General features: G+C 39.3%; 1 protein-coding gene across 1 annotated transcript in view; it reads right to left on the minus strand.

The window, feature by feature from the left end:
* The window catches only part of LOC128491409 (serine-rich adhesin for platelets-like), a 33235-nt gene that overhangs the window by 8007 nt on the left and 6825 nt on the right, over positions 1-18403 (minus strand). The window contains exons 2-12 of the mRNA XM_053463732.1: positions 17246-17307; positions 16678-16835; positions 15720-15829; positions 14346-14410; positions 12760-12905; positions 11313-11434; positions 9284-9345; positions 8718-8872; positions 6309-6412; positions 5706-5767; positions 3843-3985 (exon numbers count right to left, since the gene is read on the minus strand). Of these exons, the coding sequence (XP_053319707.1) occupies positions 3843-3985; positions 5706-5767; positions 6309-6412; positions 8718-8872; positions 9284-9345; positions 11313-11434; positions 12760-12905; positions 14346-14410; positions 15720-15829; positions 16678-16835; positions 17246-17307 (1189 nt within the window). The remainder of the gene's footprint in view (positions 1-3842; positions 3986-5705; positions 5768-6308; positions 6413-8717; positions 8873-9283; positions 9346-11312; positions 11435-12759; positions 12906-14345; positions 14411-15719; positions 15830-16677; positions 16836-17245; positions 17308-18403) is intronic.

Below are 18403 nucleotides of genomic sequence, written 5' to 3' on the forward strand. Positions count from 1 at the left end.
ATTTATTCAACCTCATTTGGACTACTTTAGCAGATCTACAAGCAAGATTTTTAATTCGTGTCTTATGCGTATTTGGGGATGTGGTTTTTTTGGCCAAATTTTTCTATTTTCAAATGCACATTCTTTCCCTCCTGATCTGGCTGCCTATAGACCTCTTATTCATCTCTCCTCTTTTGTAGCTTTCCTGAAACACCACCAATCTGCAAGCCACCACCATGACACAAGCATCAATCTTTAAGGGGACAATGAATTCCCAAGCTTATCAACATATCATACAGGAAATTGTCAGGGTGGTTGTCTGTTAGTTGAATCTCAGTAGAAGTTGTCTTAAGCAGTTCTGTAAGGAAGGTTTAAAATTCCTCCTAAACGTTGTGCAGGTCTCAGCGGAAGCGATTGTTTAAGGTTATTGCAGCCAAAGAAGGTTCAGGGCCGGCCCTATAATGGGGCAGACTGGGGCAATTGCACTTTGCCGCCCCAAGCGCTTTTTTTTTTGAAGCGGAGGAGAGAGAGAGGGGCACCGAGTGGTTTTCGCTTACCCGCTCGGCGCCCCTCTCTCTCTCTCTCCTCTGCGGCGAGTCTCCCTGTTCGGTCCCGGTGCCGGCTTGTAATGCAGAGCGCCGGAAGTGACGTCAATATCCGGCGCTCAGCATTACAAGCCGGCACCGTGGCAGAGCAGGGAGACTCGCCGCAGGACTGTTTAAAGGTAAGTACCGGGGGGGGCGGGGGTAGATAATGGCGTCGGCGAAGTTTAAAATAACGCCCCCCCCCGGCGTCGGCGGGGGGGGGGGGCGGCGTTTTAAACTTCGCCCCAGGCGGCGTTAAGTCTTCGGCCGGCCCTGAGAAGGTTTGACCAGTTATTAAATCCAAGGGTTTACTTACTTTTTCCACCAGCACTGTTAATATTTAATGAGTGTGTTCAAAAAGTGAAAGATTATGATTGTGCATTTTAGCTTAAGCACATTGTGTTTCTATATACTTGTGATTTACATGTAGATCAGATCACATTTTATAAACAATGCAGAAAACCAGATAATTCCAAAGGGTTCACATACTTTTTCTTACCACTGTACATCCTCTTTTGCATCTTGAAACCACTTACCCCCAATTACTGCTACAAGTGAGCCACAACTCCCTCTTTTCACTCATCCTTTTGTTTCAATTATCCATATAATTCCTTTAGATTTTAAGATCATGAGCAGGGCCCTCATAACCCCTTAATGGTTATTTGTTATGTATATGTTTAATCACCCCATTTAACCCCTTCAGGACCGGGATTTTTAAGCTAGGGTGTCGCTAAAGGACCGGAGCCGTTTTTGTGTTTTTGCCATGTCTTTCTTCAACTGTAATTTCTCTCTTATCAAGTGGTGCACCCACACAAATCATATATTGTTTTTTTCAGCACAAGTAGGGCTTTCATTTGAAACCATATTAAGCTGGGTAGTACATTGTTTTATTTGAAATAAACTGGAAAAAGTGGGGGGGAAATGAAAAAAACGCATTTTTTTTACAGTTTTGTATACATACAAATTGTACACACATTGAACCAATGGGAAAAAATTATCCCAAATATATTCATTAAGTTGTCCTGATTTGGAAACCACCCAACATGGCCAGGATTTTTATCTATTTTGACCAGTATAGGGCAAATATTGCAAGGCATGCATTACGTTTTTGAAATGTAATTTTTTTCAAACTTGGCATGGTAGTCTAATAACTGCAATAGATGTCACAGATACTGATTATCCCCCCAAAATTATATGTTTATGAACAGTAGATAAGTCAAGGTGTACAACTAGGGTCATTTTGACACTTTTCAAACAGGGATTTTATCGCCAATTGCTGCCAAATTTTGAGGTATTTTTATATTTTTTTGGTTTTTTTTGCATATGTTGCAATGTTGCTTTAGATTTTATATTATATTTTGTATAGAATATGTGCAACTGCAGAAAAAAACACCAAATTGTGTTCACCAACATCCCCCGGTTCCAACAAGGCCTCACCTGCATGGTTCATGCAATTTTTGAGGAAGCTATGAGGGCAAAACTGGAACATGCGCATTTTCGTTTTCACATTTGGAATTTTCAGAAATTGGTTTCCTGGGCCCATATCCCATTTGGGACATTTTGGAAGCCCCCCAATGTAAATTACCCCATAAAAGTATATATTTATGAACAGTAGACAAGTCAAGGTGTTCAACTAGGGTAGTTTTGACAGTTTTCAGCCAGCCATTTCTTCACTGATGTCTGCCAAACTTCACAGGGACATTATTTTATTGCATTTTTAACGCATACATTTCAATGTTGCACTGAATTTCTTGCACACCATAAGTGCAACAGTGGAAGAAAACACCACATTTTGTTCACCAACATCCCATGAGTCCAACAAGGCCTCACATGCATGGTTCATGCATTTTTTTAGGAAGCTATGAGGGCAAAACTGGAACATGTGCATTTACATTTTTTTAAATATTTTTTTTTATCAGATTACTTGTAAGTGACAGGTTTAGGCCGCTGACATCAATCAGGGAGAACGATCAATAATCAGCGACTTAAAATGTCACCGACAAGTGATCAGGTAATAATTATGATTTTTTTATTAATTAATAATTTGTGTTTTTTCATAATTAACCTAGATGACCCCTCTCTCTTTGTAGAGCAGGGTCATCCGTGGGCTGCCATAATGATCCGATCACTCCTATTGGCCAGGAGCGATCTGATCAGCCCAGCATTTGACCTGGAAGCACCCTGGACTTTCAGGTCAGTGCTGTTATTTTTTTATTATTATTATTATTATTTTATTAATTTTTTTAAATTAATTTTTTTTTTATTTTTTTTTTATTATTATTATTTTTTACATTTTTTTTTAACTCTTTCAATGCTGATGCTCCATTGAAGCACAGCATTGACTGGTATTTAGTCCCCACAAGCTTGTGGGGACTAATATTAACCCTTGCAATGCTGCGATGGGGGTCATACACAATCGCAGCATTGAAGGGGTTAATTGAGGAAGAGGGGGGGTAGGGGTTAACTGAGGAAGGGTGAGGGTGGGGGGGCTGGTCTCCACACTTATGTGGAGACCAAAGAACCCTGTCTCCCTGTCCCTGAAGCTGCCTCTGGCAGCTGGGACACAATCTCCAACAGACTGGAGATTGTAGGGGAGGAGTCTCTCTGATCAGTCCTACAGGACTGATCAGAGGACTTCTGGGGCTCGTTTTTGCTGTTGCTGGTCTGCCTGGGTTTCCAGGCAGACCACCAGCAGCAGAGCCCCCTACAAAACGGAAATTAACCCCTTCAATGCCGCGATCGCGGCATTCAATGCCGCGATCGCGGCATTCAATGCCGCGATCGCGGCATTGAAGGGGTTAACGCTGCACTGACGCTCTCAAGGAGCGATCAGGCAGCAGGGGGGTGTTGGATCAGGCCCCCACACTTGTGTGGGGACCCATTCAACACCCCCCCCTTTCCCTGAAGCTGCCTGTGGCAGCTGAAACCGCGATTGCAGATCTTTCTGCAATCGCTGTTTCTGCCTACAAAATCACTCCGTGGGAGTGATCGTAGGCTTGGGGGCGGGTTTAGAGAGGCTGTGCTGTCTGCCCAGAACTCCTGGGCAGACAGCAGCAGCAGCGCCTCCACGATCACCGCGATCGTGGTGATGTGGGGGCGTTTTTTGGAGGAGACGTACCTGGTACGTCCCGGTCTACCGGTGACCAGTAACCAGGAAGTACCAGGTACGTCCCGGTGCTGAAGGGGTTAAATGGTATACTGCTGCATAATTTGGTGTTTAATAAAGAATTATAATTTCTAAAGCAGCTGTTACTAAAGACCTATTATGTATTAACTTACCATTGACGTCCAGAGATGCTTTACGTATAAGGTCAGGGAAATCTTTGTACTGCAGAAGTGAGTTTAATATTTTCAAATTTTCAACTTGAATTGAGGCGTTGAGTTTATACTCAATTCTTGCGGCTGCTGAGCCTGTGCTGTTACTAGAGTCAGAAAGGAAAACTGTGATTAAAGGAATGCATGAGTAGAATCTAGATTTCAAAACTTTTGTATCTGAAAAACACAGTTTTGATGCAATGCATGATGTTAGTTACTGCAAACAAGATTGTAAGCTTGTGAGCAGGGCTCTCACCTCCTAATGTATCGGTTTGTCTCAGTCTGTCAATTCTTGGCCGGAAGAGGCTTTCAATCCCGTTTGCAGACGCTGAGTGGCTGAGAACGGGATGAAAGCCACTTCCGGCGTCTGATGAAATTAAAGCGGCTGGCGTGCACACACCCGTACCCAATGGCCGTGCCTCAGCTCTTCGTGCTGAGGCGCGGCCATTGACTGGCCCCTTTACTTTCATGAACGGCCTCCACCCGCTGCACTCACCAGACATCAAGAAGCAGTGGTAAGTCGGGGGGGTTTAGTGTTATATGGGGGGCATAAGGCTTTTCTGAAGGCAGAGTACCCCATGATATGCCTTTCAACCCCCTTTATGCCACTCTGCCTGCAGAAATGCCTTTTAACCCCTTATATGCCACTCTGCTAATATGCATGATTCCTGACAAAAATAAAGTGTTTTAAGTGGCGATGTGAGTGCGACATTGTAAAGTGCAATTGCTTGTATTGGTGAGTTCCGTGAGGTTTTTTTTTTCTTTTTTTTGTGTCCCTGTTTCACATTTTGAAATGTTGGGAGGTATGATGTATGTGTGTGTGTAAGGGCAGTGTACTTGTGTGTGTGTGTGTGTGTAAGGGCAGTGTACATGTATATGTGCGTGTAAGGGCAGTGTACACTTCCCACTCTTATTTACTTTACCCACACAAACTATATATAGATTTTTTTTTCAGGACTAGGGCTTTCTTCTGAAATCATTCTCATTTCTATATGCTATAATTTGGCATCACGGTTGATTTCTTTAAAAGAATATGTGCAAATACAGCAAAAAATCTTAATTTGCATTCAACAATATTTCCTGGATATAACCAAGCACCACATGCATAGATATGTCATGTTTTTGGGATTTTATAGGGTGTATTTGACGTCAGGCACTGTGCAAGGATTGAGGAGGACCAAGAGAGACCTGTCAGCAAAGGTAGGGGTATGTGTGTGTGTACAGTATGTATGTGGAAGTATATTTGTGTATGTATATGTGGCTGTCTGTATATATATGTCTATTTGTGTGTGTGTGTGTGTATGAATATGTTAGTGTATACAATAATATAAGCAAGCTTTAAAAAAAATTACAAAACAGGAGATGAGGGTTATGATACAGACTTGAAGGAAAAGCATATGACGGGGTGGGAGATCTGAAAGCGGGCTGGGTATACGATAGGGGGTAGAAAAAGACACAGGAGAAATATAAGACTTAAGACTTATTTTTTCTTTAAATACATTTGTATTTGTTTAATTTATTTAGAATTGTGTTTATTGTAAAAAGAAATATTTTGGAAGGACCTACAAGCTATATTGCACCAGGGCCCTTAGCTCACTAGTTTCACCCTTGACGTAACCCGAAGCTTCTCTACTCCATAATCCTACCACTAAAATTCCCTGATAAGTAACCCTAACACTAAAATAAAAAAATATAATTCAATGGATTTAAAAAATATAAATAATAATCAAACATAAAAAAATAACCCTTAAGGGTAAATAACCAGTAGTGTAAGTGCACAAGCATAGATAAATATATGTAACCCCCAAATAGTTATATTGGTCATACGTAAAATTTACTGCTGGGGGGAGTAGATGTTCTCCATAACTTTGTCCAAGGAGTGGTGTTAGCTGGAAAATAAAATAAAAAATATCTCTGTCAGTCAAATAGTGTATCAATATGTTACTATATATATATATATATATATATATATATATATATATATATATATATATATATATATATATAGTATAGCACCAAGTTCAAATTGTAATTATAATTTAAAAACCATAGTCACCAATATTTCCCATTTAGAGCTCTTAACAACACTGAGTAAACAAGTTTGCTCTTGGAGATACTATTTTTGTTAAAAGCCAAATAGATTGAAACAACTCCAAGTTTAAGTACTGAATGTATTCTATGAGTTTAAAAATAATAAATATATTATAAAAATAATATATTGGTTTACATTTCATTTGTAAACAAGTATTACAAAGAAAAGGCAAGAGGAATGAATAAAGAATAAATGGGACCATATATAAAATTGGGAAAAAAAAACATGCCTTAAATTGCATTTGTGGGGTACACTTATACACTCAAGAGAGCAAAAATAGTGTGCATTCATCTAAGAATGACAGATATTTTATTCAAGTCAAATGAAAGTATACACACCAAGTTTAGGAGTTTATTTCTTAGAGTAAGTGCGCCATCTGATGAGCTGTTTGAGAGGTCTGAAGTGTAATCCTGCTTGAGTGTGAACATCACAGTAATACCCACTGGCAATAAAAAAGTATTAGATGAGAAGCTGCACATGATTTTATCACACTGTACATAAATTGTATGCGAGATCCAGTAATGGAAGAACAAACGCTTAGGTTTATATGGCCTACAAAACATATTGCCAGTTTCAATCACAGAGACAGTGCTAAGTAATTGTCCCCTCCTAAATCTAAAGGTCAATTCTCCTTCCTTATACTTTTGGCCCACTCTACAGTCTTTTACACTGCTGAAGACCTCAAACTGGTGCATTCCTACAGTACCTGTGTCACAGGCTGCACCTGTTCTATGAAATTCCCTTGTTTTGTTTTTGTTTCACTATCACCCACTAAAGCTATGCGACTAAAAGTATGTGGACACCTGATCTTTAAACTTGTGAGCTTGTTGGACATCCTATACCAAAACCTTATGCATTAATATGGAGTTTGTAGTGTCTCTTCGGGACTTCAACTCCTAATTTTCTTAGCCGACATTCGACCTATGGGCAATGATACACTGGCGTAACCACAGGCATAACTTCCTGTCTCCTCGTACTGGTTCAAAATTGTTTAGAAAGAGCCTTTCTGACTTTTGACCACACCGCTCCAGGTCAGAAGGGCCCTTCCTAAACTATTTTGAACAGGCACGGGAAGACAGGAGCGTATCGGGGTCACGTGTCCCCGCGGTGAAACAGAGGCTGCCTGCACAGTACGAGCAACTGAAGATAAAGCTGCTGGAGCGGTGAGAGGTAATCAGGGAGGGCTGTATGTATATGTGTTTGTGTACATGTATATATATGTATAGATGTGTAATTGTGTGTGTGAGTGTGAGTGAGTGTGAGCATGGATGTGTAATTGTGTGTGAGTGTGAGCATGGATGTGTAATTGTATGCGTGTGAGCATGGATGTGTAGGTGTGTGAACATGAATGTGTAAGATGGAGTGTGTGTTGGTGGGGTGCCCCGGGGCAATTTTCGCAAGTTTCTAGTTATGCCCCCACAATGAAACTAGGGAACTGGCCACTGTTTTGCATACTAACAAATTCTCAAACTGTGTGATGGGTATGATATAACATGGATTAGTTGGACATCCTTTAGAAACTCTTTCTTACATTGGTAACGTGTGATGGCTGCTTTATACTTTTACAGTAAATGCTAATGACCCTGTTGAAATTGTAACTTTTTACAATGTAACCTTAAATTGCACATCTTAAATGCAAAATGAGTTCAAAGCACTTTTATAACAAAAAAGTGTGTTAAACGTAAGGACAGCTGTAGTCTTTGCCTTTTTAGTTTTTATATATACGGTTACTAGACTGTAATTGTGCTCAGGACAAACAATGGCAGAAGTATTTGAGTGTTTAAGTATTTGATGTATTTGTAATTCATGTATCAGCACTGTCACTCTTAGAAAATGATTTAAATAAATAATCATTTTTACAAAATAATTCTTTAAAATTCTCAATTATTGAACAAAAACCAGAATTAAACTGAAATCAACAGGAAAGGAATAGCTGTCTCCTCATAGCTCAATAATCAAAACATAGTTGTTGTTCCTGGAGGGATAAGTCAAGTGGCAAGTGATTTGGGTAAAGTGGAAAAAAATGGTCAGAGCTGTGGCAACTGGCATTTAATGTGGTGTAACGCATCTAGGGCATAAAAACCCATAGTCTTAAGCTAGAGGGCCAAAGGTTTAAAAGTAACAGCAGGAAATATTACTTTAATGAAAGGGTAGTGGATGCATGGAATAGCCATCCAGGTAGATGTTAATGCAGTGAAGACATTTAAGCAAGAATGGGATAGGCATAAGGCTAAGCTAGATATAGGATAAGGCCAGGGACTAAGGAAAGTATTCAGAGGTTGGGCAGACTGGATGGGCCGAATGGTTCTTATCAGCCGTCACCTTCTATGTTTCTAACATCTGTACAAATAGACTAATCTCTCCCCTAATGTGCACTTAAGGACTGTGTCCCTAATCACAGGCTTATATATCATAAAAGGCTTTTATGTTGATTAGCCCAGTTAGATGTGGATTGGAACCTCTATTAAATACATTTTAGTAAAGCAGGGCAAATAATTATTTGATATTAGGGACATGTCTCTTAGATATTAGGGGACATCTTGGGATCCTTTTACTGCTATGGGTGTAACAGAGGACCACTAAGGTACCATTAGTGAGCTATATTAAGGCAACTTTCCAATTCTGCTCTGAGTTTAATTCTAATTGCCATTTGTTGTAAATATTATGACATTTTAATAATTGTTTGATAAAAGTTTTCATTACATAACGTTGTAGGTACTATAGTGCATTTTAACTTATTGACTCACCTTGTGGTTCTAATGATAAAGGATCCAGTATGATACTCCTATTACTAAATATAGATTTGTTTGCTAGTATTTCTTTGATAATTGCGGTCTTCTCCATAGCTGTGCCTGAAAAATAGAGCTCCACCGATGCCTCGACAATAGTATTGGGTCTTTGACTGTGAGGGACAGATATGTGATTAAAAGCTGAATTAGAGGGCACATGTAAAGTGACACATTACAAGGCAAAGCATCGTCATGTTGTGTATTCCCCACTACATGCTTAGGTTACTTACACTATGGGTAAAATATATTAATGTTGGACATGGTTTACTATAGCAGCTTATCTCCTTTGCACCTTAACTAGTATTGCATAGGAAAATCTTGCAAAGGACCATGTGACCCAGTTGATGGTTGCCTGGTAATACTGGGATAAAGTAGACTATAAAAATGTCTTGGTTTAATGCATAAAGAATGTACAATAAAATAAGTTATTTTATTGCACAATGAAGTTATTTAGCAGTGTTCCATTCCCCATATGTCATTTTTTTTTTTTTTTTTTTAAAAAGAGAATTTGAAGGTGCACTTACCTCAAATTGCGTACAACTGCCTCTACCAGCGGGTTGCTTTTACCGGTAAATATATAATTGAACTAAAGGAAAATTAATCAGAGGTCAATATGTCTTTGATGATAAAGATGTGTTATTTCTATTATTATTATAACATTGTATTTGTTATGACAATTTATATGTTTCCTTGATTTTGGATAATTATATTTAATACCGTATTTGCTCGATTATAAGACGAGGTTTTTTCCAGAGCAAATGCTTCCCGGACTAAGCACTGGGGACCCAGATGCAGGGGACCTGGATCCTCCTGTGTTAACCCCGACCCAACTTACCGGTGCTTCTGAGTCCCCGGTGCTTAGTCCGGGCTGCGTGTAGAGCTCTACGCGATACAATCGCGTAGAGCTCTACACGATACAATCGCGTAGAGCTCTACACGATACAATCGCGTAGAGCTCTACACGCTGCCCCGACTAAGCACTGGGGACTCAGAAGCACTGGTAAGTTGGAGGGGGGGGCATAACACAGGAGGATGCAGGGGACCTCCAACTTACCGGTGCTTCTGAGTCCCCGGTGCTTAGTCCGGGCAGCGTGTAGAGCTCTACGCGATTCGCGTGGAGCTCTACATGCTGCCCGGACTAAGCACGGGGGCTCAGATGCAGGGGACCTGGATCCTCCTGTGGTATGCGCCCCCACCCTCAACTCAGAAGCACCGGTAAGTTTGGAGGAGGGAGGGGGAGTGTTAAATGTGGGGTGTTAGGCATTTCTGGAGGCAGAGTGCTCTGTGAAATGCCTTTAAACCCCTTTAATGCCACTCTGCCTCCTGAAATGCCTTTTACCTCCCTATATGCCACTCTGCCCCATAATATGCCTTTTAACCCCTAAATGCCAGAGTGGCATATAGGGGTATAAGGCATTTCTGGAGGCAGAGTGGCACATAGGGGGTCAAAAGGCATATCATGGGGCACAGTGGCATATAGAGGGTTAAAAGGCGTATCATGGGGCACAGTGGCATTTAGAGGGTTAAAAGGCATATCATGGGGCACAGTGGCATATATGGGGTATAAGGCATTTCTGGGGCAGAGTGGCAAGCCTGGGGGCAGATGTGCATAGCTGGGGGGGCAGGTTGGAAAAAAAAAAAAGGAAATAAAAACAAAATATTTTTCTCAATCATGGCTTTTATTAACAAACAATTGTTCACATAGTTTACATGAACTAACATTTACTGGTAAAACTTTTTTCCTATAGGGTCGTCTTATATTCAGGCTTTTTTTTTTCATAAGTTAATATTCAGATTTGGGGGGGCGTCTTATAATCAGGGTCATCTTATAATCGAGCAAATACGGTATATTAAAAAGGTTAGCGTGACAGCAAATATTTCTGTATATGTCTTTCTTTTATGTAGTAGAGCTTTGGATTGCAACTGAAGTGGCTGGCAAGTTATTCATAACAGCTAGGTCACATAACCGAAAGCTAGTCTACGTTCCTTTCAATATTCTATACTGAGTTATAGGATACATCTCAAAATCAAAATCTAAAGGCAATTCGCTTGCATGTAGCTTCTAATACTGAGACTAGCTTGGTGCGAGTGTTAGATCATGGGTAGTTAACGCACTAGGATAGTGGAAAAAGGAGGAACAGAATAAGAGGTAGCAGGTCCTTGTAAAGCAGTTGACAGGAGTGTGGAAACTGCAACATGAGATTGTATATGTGTCATGTCGGTTTTCAAGGTGTTCACCATGAATTAGAATGGCCTAATACCGCTATGCTATAAAACTCTTTATAGCTAGACGACAGGTCTTATACAAAAAGGGATTCTAGAAGGGAGAAAAGTTTACATAAAAGCAGAAGAAAAGTGAGACATATAGCAACAGACTAGGTGGAAGAAATAGAAGAAAGAGTGAGCCATGTGAGGAGTAGAAGCATATAGTTGACCAGGTTATCATGGATGAGTAGGCTAGGTAGGAATGAGATCAGGTGGTGAAAACTGATCACAAAGTCAAAACGTACTTGATTGAAAAGCACACATCGTATGATATGTTGCAAACCTTACCGAGGCTTCGATAGCTTTGGAAAGATTCTGGAACACAGGGCTGTATATACCCAGGTCAGAGTTCAGAGGTACATGTAGAATTCCAAAGGTGATGTATACGATATCAAATGTTAACTTTTGCCCTGAGGAAAAAGGGTTATATACAGAATATTAACCCTGTACATTTTTATAATTAAGATTCAAGATTCCTTTATCCAAGGAATACACATTGAACATAAAATATCAGTACATTTATGTGCAGTTCCTTGCTGATTTAGGGCATGGGAGGATGCAGGGGGCAACAGAGCAATTGCCCCCACTAAGAAAGGTGGCGGCATGCTCCGGTCATAGGCATAAAAAGGTAATTCCTGAGTAAATCTGGATTTACGTCCTCTAATTTTGAGGAGGCTAAGTTTCACTTGTTTTAGTATGTGTGTGTCTGGGTATGTTAATGTCTGTATCTTAGTATGTTAGTATGTGCCTAGGTATGTTAGTTTGTGACTGTGTCTGAAGATGTTTGTGTGTTAATGTTTGTTTGGGTATGTTAGTGTGTGTCTGCTATGTGTACGTGTATATGGGTATGTTAGTGTGTCTGCTTATATGTGTGTGGGTATATTACTTTGTATGTTTGTTAGTGTGTGTCTGTGTCAGTGTGTCTGGGTATGTTAGTGTGTGTGCATGTTAGTGTGAGTGTCTGGCGATGTGTGTGTTTGTGTGCGTGTTAAGTGCCTAGTTGTGTTCCGGTAAATTTCTTGGTGGATGTGTTACTGTGAGTCTCTGGATGATTGTTAGTGTGGGTGTCTGTGTGTCGTCTGGCTGTGTTAGTGTGTGCATGTGTGTTAGTGTTGATCATAATACAGTCAGCTTTTATAATCAGTCATTCGACATGTGTTCTAATTTAGAATTATTAGATGATCTTAATCTTATCTTTATATCTTTAGATCAGTTTAAAGAAAAGCTTTTCTCCTTATTGTTGTTCAGGTAGAAAGGAATCACGTTATATAAGGGACCATTCCAGTTTAGGAATACAAAAGTAATACATATAAGATATATAAGATCATTTTTAGATTTTTTTGGATATATGCCTAAACTTTCTAGCGGTAGCTAAGAGGCTAAGTATAGATACATATTCAGACTCAAACATTTGGTGTTAAAGAACTAGCTATCAAACTCAGACATCTGGTATTGCATCAATGGTCACACACACACGCATACATGCATGTATTCATGCTCACAAACAACTTGGTCATGAAAACATGCAATCAAATGCTCAGCTAATAAATTGTATCATTTTAACTTTACTTTTCTCCTGTTTTTCCACTGCTAACACAGTACAAACCTTTTGACCACTTATACGATGCAAGTCACCGTAGACATCTATTTGGCACTGTCTGTTATCATTTACATATGCTTGTCCTTGGAGATAATTTCTGAAGACACCATATTTGAATGTACAAAAAAATCTCACCTTCGACAGTAAGGCTGGTTGGAATGATAGTAAAATTAACATTCGTTCTATTGTTTATGATTTCGTTGAGGGTATCGGTAACATTTAGTAGTCTGGTCGTGTTGAACATGAATGTTGACATAACAGAAGTCCAGCCAGTACTATTTCTGAAATAAGATGACCAGGAATTAAAAGGCATGTTTCGTTCCTGCTATGTAGTTTTGCAGCTCACAAGTATGTTTTTTTTCTATGTATCTATATATATATTGGAGATATACAGCTTGTTTGTCAATATTTGTTAAAACTTTTTTTTTAATGATGGTTATACTATATCAAATACATTTAGGAAACGTCTAAGGGATTTATTCACTAAGCTGAGAGTTGGAAAGAGAGTTGTAGCGGTCACTTCCCGTAAGAAGGACTGAACTAGCCCTGCATATTAAAATGCAAATCAGTTAAAACAGAGATGGGGGGCAATGGTGGCTAAAATTCAATTTTTATTCGGAAAAAACTATTAGGCCAATTTTAATTTAAATAATAGGGATGAAAGGCCACAATATGCAGAAAGTTTTCAGATTCTAGAAATGTTGTAATTATTGTGATTGATGGGCCCAACAACTTGTGGGAGTTTTTCTTTACCTTTTCTACTCAGGCCAATCAGCGTTGTTGTAGGGTGGATTGGAGAAGCTGTAGTGACTACTGTAGTGTATTACAGGGACTACAGCAGATACTTTTTTCCCATTTCTGAGTGGTGTTTAGCTGATCAAGACATGCTACATGATTATGCTACTAGCCAAACCTCTAATTTGTGGACAAGTTAAAATTTTTAATTATCTTTCTATCTTATTTTCTATTAGTCTTCATTGATAAGTATTGGTGACAATAAATATTATTGACAATATAATATATAATATTGGGGAAATTCAGTCTTGCTTCACGGGGCTGCATGTTCCTATCATAAGCTAGTGTCTGATGATAGTGCCCTACTGCTGCTACTGCACCTCTTTGACCATCCTAACTGTGGAAACCTTTTTTTAAACCTTTTTTTTTTTTCTATAATGAAAGGTGAGTCTAGAATGTGTCAGGGACCTCCTTCTTTGGGAACGCCCTGAAAATCTTTCCGAATGAAAATAGTCGAATTTCGTCCTAGCAAAATGGCCAAGAAACGAAATTCGTTGCCCGAAAACAAATCGATTTTGTTCGCCATGCTACTGTATGATCCACATTGTCAATGCTATCCAGCTGATAATTTCTGGAAAGCTTTTTATTATTGAGACACTTGACAATACTGCCTAGGAGCTATATGTTTCCAGCCTTCCTATGTTGGCAATTATAAGGCAAAGTAAAATTGTGTAATAGTTGATGTACACGTTGTATGGTCACGATAACCAAACTCGCATGAGTGAACTGAATCACAGGAATGACTGCAGAAATTGTACACAGAATATACCCCAATAACTAAAGACATAGATGGCATCAGTAAGAATCTCTGGCACATACCCCCCCCCCACACACACACACAAAACAAAGCATGGTTTTGTGGCTACTATTACTTCCCATTACCAATTCTATGTCATGGTCTGCAAAACTAGCATTTTTTCACTTACTTAAAAGTAATGTTAGGCTCAGCTGCCTTGGTACCATCAAGACGTGATGATAAGATAGAGCCAATCTAAAGGGAAAAAATGCAAAATTAGTTTTAAGAAAATGTTATTTATAAAAATAACTTGTTTCATGTGGCTATAAACTGGGCAAACAATTGAAAACAATGTTCTCAGACATGTCCCCTTAAATTAATATCACCAATATCTTATTTATTTTCATCTTAACTATTCTTTCCTCACTTTTCTTTCCTTTATTTCTTTTCTTTCTCTCCCTCTCTCCGATCAATGAGAACATATTCCTTGCCATAGAGGCCAAGAAGCATTTATTAACCATTTATTTAGAGAGTTTAAACAGCTTGCTGTCCAGGGGTTAAATGGGAGGAGGTTTAATTAATAAGGTTTTGGTAGCAGTATAAACTGCTTTGTGTGCCCACTATGTAGGAGGTGAGAATGGGTTCTCACCCCATTGAGAGTGCGCCATGACGGGGCGGGTGAGCTTAATTATGCTTTGGCCAATTCATATAACCAAAACCTCTCATTTATATTATGTTTATATATTTGTTGCCAACTTTATTAGGGTGAGAAGCGCAGACAGTATTTTGTTTTTTGTATACATTTAGAGAGTTTACCCAAGCATTATAGCCTCATTTAAATATGCAGCATGGAACAATGTTAGAATCCATATTTCATGTAGGACTATTACAACAACTACTATTTTAACATGCCCAATACTTTAGTAAGCCTCTTTTCTGATCAATCCATCTATTGGTTGCATAAGGGTTTATTAATTAAAATGTGATATGACATGTTTTATCTAACTGACCTCATTATGGTAAAGTTTGATAAATCTATACAGCAAACACACGTATTCTGGGTTATAGTGATCTAAAGGAACACTTGAGCCATCCTATGTCGAAAGCATCTTCTGCTTGACAAAGCACACACTCCAGCACTAGTTTGCAGGAGAGTTCCAAAGGGGGGTCAAATGAGACCCTCACATGCCCATGCACAGAAAGTGCTCCCACTTAGATCACTGGGAGCACTTTGCTGATTGGTTATGGGCAGTGAGCTACAGCTTCTCCTTAAGGTAACTACTTATTTTTTCCCCAACAGGTTGCAGAATGCACATTCAAGCATCTAAGTACTTTAATATGTATCCTTTATTGATGAACCTTAATAGGCGCTGGACTGTTCCTTTAACTTTAGGTAATGCTAATGGTCAGCTCTGAATATTACTAAACATTCTCCTCCTTAAAGGGCCATTTGATAATTCTTTTAGAAATCTGTGAATTCCACTCCACTGATATAACTATCCATTATATTTGGCTAACTCAGCCCTTTGTGCAGGAGAAAGCTGACTGTAAAAATAAAACATACCCAATATATTGTTTGATTCTTCAGCGAGTCCTGTTCTTTCGGATCAAATAGTTTGGTAGTTGTAAAATTGACCTCTACCTTGAGTGGAGACAAGTTATTTATGGATACATCTGAAAGATAATTAAATAAATTATGTAGATATATATATATATACTTTACATACTGTCTGTTTAATTGGCATTTAACTTTGTCTTACTCTTAGAAAAACTATTAGGCAAGACTTAATATATTTTAAAAGTAAAGACTTGACTCTTTTACCTGCCAGTGATGACTCCCATCTGCCGTGTTGTCCCTGGTCTTTACTGTAGAAGGTCTTCCGTGTTGAGTCAAGCATGCTGTTTGGACTTAGCCAGCTCTTCTACTGTCATAGATCAACTTGTGTAGTGAAGACCAGGGACAAGGCGACAGGCAGAAGTCAACATTGCCACGCTAAGGATTTTCTTCTAAACTCTGATTCTGCAAAATGGAAAAAATGGAAAAAAAACCCTGACAAATTCCACTGTAAGAAACACCTACCAACACGAGGAATTGGGAGCTTGCACTTTAACTTAGGATCTGTGTTCTGGATGAAACCCAACCGTGGCTCATCTATGTCATTAGTGCACTAGCATGTTATACAGTCTAACATGATAATGCTTGGGAAAAGGAGGGCCAATATACAAATAAATAAGGATGGACATATGCAATGGACGCCGGTCACACGCATGTACATAAATCTAATACCCAAAGATCATTCAGATTTCCTAACCCTAAGAAGCTCAACTGGCTTGCAATCATTCCTGAAGTTTTAGTGCATCATTTCTCCTTAGAGTAGGCATTCTTGCAGTCCAATGGTCAAAGTTAAGGAAACATACATTTTACCTACAAATCACATTGCACATCTGTGAATCCTGGCACTTTAACACTAAAAATATGCATTGTACATTAAATGAAAATATACCTTTTAAGTCTCACTTACTGCCAGATCTAATGCTGGTGTTCTGAAGCTTGAGTGAGCCAACTGAACCATCACTTGTAAGGCTGGCTAGTAGAGCACGCACTGTGTTATCTGATGTTTGTTCTAAAGTGGTACTGGCTTCAAACTGAAGGTTTGTTTTCACAACTACTGATCCATTGCTATAAAACAAGAGATAACAAGGGTTAATTACATTCTGGGAACTTATTATGAGTATTACATTACATTTATTTATTGATTGCAATCATTTTCCGTAGTACAATTACAATAAAGGGGACATTGAAAATTAATTCTGGGACTGCAAGGACGACAATGATTTTATTGTATTCAGAGTCTTGGGGAGAAGTAAGTGGAGAGGAGTGGAATTAACCCCTAGGACCCATGTAAGGGCATGCTCTGGGTAGGGTCTTTTCAAGTCACCCCCTGTAAAGTGTTGCCCTAGATCTAGGCCAGGATACAGCCTTGCTTGTACTTTTCTTGTGCATGCCTACACCCAGCCCCCATGTGGCTATTTGACTCCCTTGCCTTTTCATCACATCAGTGTTACCAACTCCAGTCAGTGACAGCTTACCTAAATTCTATGATATCTACACTTTTGAAATTAGGAAAATTTGCCTTGTAGACTGTAGCCAGCTGCAACAACAAAAAAACATGCATCAAAGTAATTTAAAACTTAAACAAGTGTGTTGCTAAATAATAATTTGGAGACAGTCTTTTCAAAGTAACGGATGTGGTACAGATTATGCAGGTTCCTTAGCTAAAGGTAGATGACGAGATATAATGTGTGAGTCAAACTATGCAAACAAAAATGAAGGTATCTGAAGATTGTGGTATGGATATAAACAGCAATAAGAAGAAACTGGTGCCACAGTTACAAATGCAATTTCATAGATTATAAGAAACCATTAGGTGGAATGAAGAGATGAGAGGTGTTCAGCAGTGTAACAAAATAGTTACTTTTACACATTAATAAATGAGTCATAAGAGAAAAATAAATAGGGAATGTTATGCTCTGTCTATATCTATATAACTGTAGAGCTATATCAAAAAAGTAAATTAGCGCCTTAAATTCAAATGTTGGAAAAAAATGAAGAGTACTGGAAAAATACTTATCTATACAGACTCATCCATGTACAGGTAAAAAGAAAATCAAAGAAATGTGTGACTGAAAATATACGTTACAATGTACGAGAGACTGTAAATACCGTCTCTAATATATCAGGTGTTGTTACTTCCTCCAAAATAGGGTTCGGTGCTGGGTAATTCAGTATCACTAATATGATACAAGAAACAGAATGCCAGACAGCGCGTAACAGATATCATATGTCAATGCTTCAGGACCGGCCCTGCCATGGAGCAGACTGGGGTAAATGCCCCAGGCGCCACTTTTGAAGAAGCGGCACTTTGCCGCCCCAATGCACCGATATCGGTGGCCGAAATATATCGGCCGAAAAGGGCATTATCAGCAAAATGCCAAAAAAAAAAGGACGAAAATAATCGTCCACGGGGGCTGGGCTGCTTACCTGCGTGTTGGTCGCACACTATGCTTGCAGCGCCTTTTGTGCCGTCAGGAAAAGCAGGAACCCAGCAGAGTCGTGTGAATGCACATCACATGACTCTGCTCCGTTCCTTCTTTTCCCCTGGGCGCGGGGCCAGAGTAGTTGTCCGAGAGGGAGCAGCAGGGCCCCTGCAGTAGTCTACAAGTGAGAGATCTGCAGTTCAGGTAAGG

The sequence above is a fragment of the Spea bombifrons genome, chromosome 4 (assembly GCF_027358695.1).
Source record: "Spea bombifrons isolate aSpeBom1 chromosome 4, aSpeBom1.2.pri, whole genome shotgun sequence".
NCBI classification, from domain to species: domain Eukaryota; kingdom Metazoa; phylum Chordata; class Amphibia; order Anura; family Pelobatidae; genus Spea; species Spea bombifrons.